At 37.4% G+C, this 2,403-nt stretch overlaps 1 protein-coding gene across 1 annotated transcript in view; it reads left to right on the top strand.

Annotated features, from left to right (window-relative positions):
• stxbp4 (syntaxin binding protein 4) overlaps window positions 1-2,403 on the top strand; it is a gene marked incomplete at its 5' end in the record, with an annotated part of 28,210 nt that overhangs the window by 14,438 nt on the left and 11,369 nt on the right. The window contains 3 exon segments of the mRNA XM_014023353.1: window positions 569-693; window positions 1,335-1,424; window positions 1,518-1,583. Of these exon segments, the coding sequence (XP_013878807.1) occupies window positions 569-693; window positions 1,335-1,424; window positions 1,518-1,583 (281 nt within the window).

Here is a 2,403-nt window from a genome sequence, read left to right as displayed (position 1 = left end):
GAGGTGACTTCTCCAAAAAATGTTTTTTCTAACAGCGTGCAGCTGTGATGGGTTGTGTACAAAGTTATATGATTTCTACTTCTTACCTTTTTTAAAAATGTAGTGAGTAGAAAGTACAAATAATTGTGTGAAAATCTAATGAGTAAAAGTAAAAAGTACGCTGAAAAATAATTACTCAAGTACAGATAACCAAAATTTCTACTTAAGTACAGTAACAAAGTATTTGTACTTAGCTACTTTACAACTCTGTGTATTTATGACTAATCAAGGCATTTTCCCTAACGCTAAACTTTACCAATCTATTCCTAACCTGAACCAAAACTTAATCCAAACCATAACTCTAAACCTAACTAGTAGAGCACAGTAGAACTGCAAAAAAAAAAAAGTGAGGACAAGAAAAATGTCCTCAATTTGTTGGTTAAAAACATATGACGGTCCTCACTCTATAGCATAAACAAGCACACACACACACACACACACACACACACACACACACACACACACACACAGTCATGTCAGCAGCCTGTTTCGTGTGAACAGGAAACATTTATCTCTGCTCTGATTCCAGACTTCGAGGTCCTGATCCGGGACTTGTTCAAGCCTCAGCTAGACGAGCTCTTGGGCTCTCAGCCAGGGTCCAGGTTCACGTCTGAAGATCTCTGCAGCCTTCTGGAGTCTCCCACCAACCCACCGGTACCAGTCAGGGTTCTGAAAAACATCTGAAACAGTCCGGTCCAGATCCAGAACTCAGGATCCAGACCTGCAGATTCAGACCTTAAAGTCCAGAGCTGGCTGAGGGTCTGATACTCGTGGATCTGAGTCGTTTGATTTCAGATCTGAACTAAATCAGCTGCAGAGAAAAAAATATGATAAATTTAAACTTTATTAATCTTTTATTGTTTCATCCAAACAATTTAAATCTTTATATATTTTAATGTGTTTGTTGTTGAAGTCAACACCAGAACTCCATCCTTCAACATGATTTCTGATTGGACTCTAACCAGAACCAGAGTAAYGGGTCGATCCGGACTCATTGATCTGTTGATGCTCTGAGGCCAGGAATCGTCCAATCAGCAGAAAGTAAAGATTTTTAACACYGTGGGGTCAGAAAGTGTCGAGCCGACAGTTAATCACAACAACGGGAGGCAGAATAAAATAATCCTGTTTGTTTGATTTATTCATTTATTTATGAAACATCTGCTGATAAAACCTGAAACTAACATTAACTTTTTACCCAACATTTAAAAAAGTCTGAGAGGAAAATCTGAGGGGGTAAAAGACCAGATAGTTCAGACCCTAACAGAAGACCAGACCTGGTTTTTGTTTGTGTGCAGCCGTGTCTGTCGGACTCTGAGGACCTGGAGGAGATGGAGCGGCTCAGGAAGGAGCACATCGAGGCTCTGAGGGACATCAAGAGGCTGCAGGTAACCCCGCCTCCACCTGAGGCTCTACAGAAACCAGCAAGTCTTCCAGTCTGCTGCTGACTCTGGGTTTGTTCTGGACTCTGGTTCCTGCAGGAGCAGCTGGCCGAGTCTCAGAGGGTCCACCAGGAGCTGCAGGACGAGCTGAGTCAAGTCAAACAGGTGAGTCTCGCCTACTGAACTGCACACCTGTTTCCCTAAAACGTTTCTTAAAATGGTTCCGGCTCAGTCTGATTCACAGATCCGCAGCTGAAGTTGGGCGTTGTAGTAGCTGAGAGTCATTCCAACACATCGTCTGAGTTCTGACAGAACTTTATTTTCAAGGTTTGACCCAAACAGAAACAACTTCCTCCTTTCTCATAAGATGAAGTCTGTGTAAAAGTCCAAGAACTGTTAGGTTTTYAATGTTAGCATGTCTGATGTCTAAAACTGTAGACCTGAACAGGGTGGACTTTCTTTAATATTATGACTTAAAAAAGTCATAATATTATGAGAACAATGTTGTCATAGTACGAGGAAAAGAAGTCACAATATTACAAGAATAATGTCATAATATTATAAGGAAAATGGTCATCATATTATGAGAATAAAGTCATAATATTATGAAAATAATGTCATAATACTATAAGGAAAATAGTTATAATATTATGAGATAATGTCATTATATTATAAGGAAAATGGTCATCATATTATGAGAATAAAGTCATAATATAAGGAAAATAGTCATAATATTATGAGAATAAAGTCATAAAATAATGAGAATAATGTCATAATATTATAAGGAAAATAGTCATAATATTATGAGAATAAAGTCATAAAATAATGAGAATAATGTCATAATATTATAAGGAAAATAGTCATAATATTATGAGAATAAAGTCATAAAATTATGAGAATAATGTCATAATATTATAAGGAAAATAGTCATCATACTATGAGAATAAAGTCCTAATATTATAAGGAAAATGGTCATCATATTATG

The sequence above is a fragment of the Austrofundulus limnaeus genome, unplaced genomic scaffold, assembly GCF_001266775.1.
Source record: "Austrofundulus limnaeus strain Quisiro unplaced genomic scaffold, Austrofundulus_limnaeus-1.0 Scaffold364, whole genome shotgun sequence".
Classification (NCBI taxonomy): domain Eukaryota; kingdom Metazoa; phylum Chordata; class Actinopteri; order Cyprinodontiformes; family Rivulidae; genus Austrofundulus; species Austrofundulus limnaeus.
The sequence above is the reverse complement of the archived record's forward strand: the minus strand, read 5'-3'. Positions and strand labels throughout refer to the sequence as shown.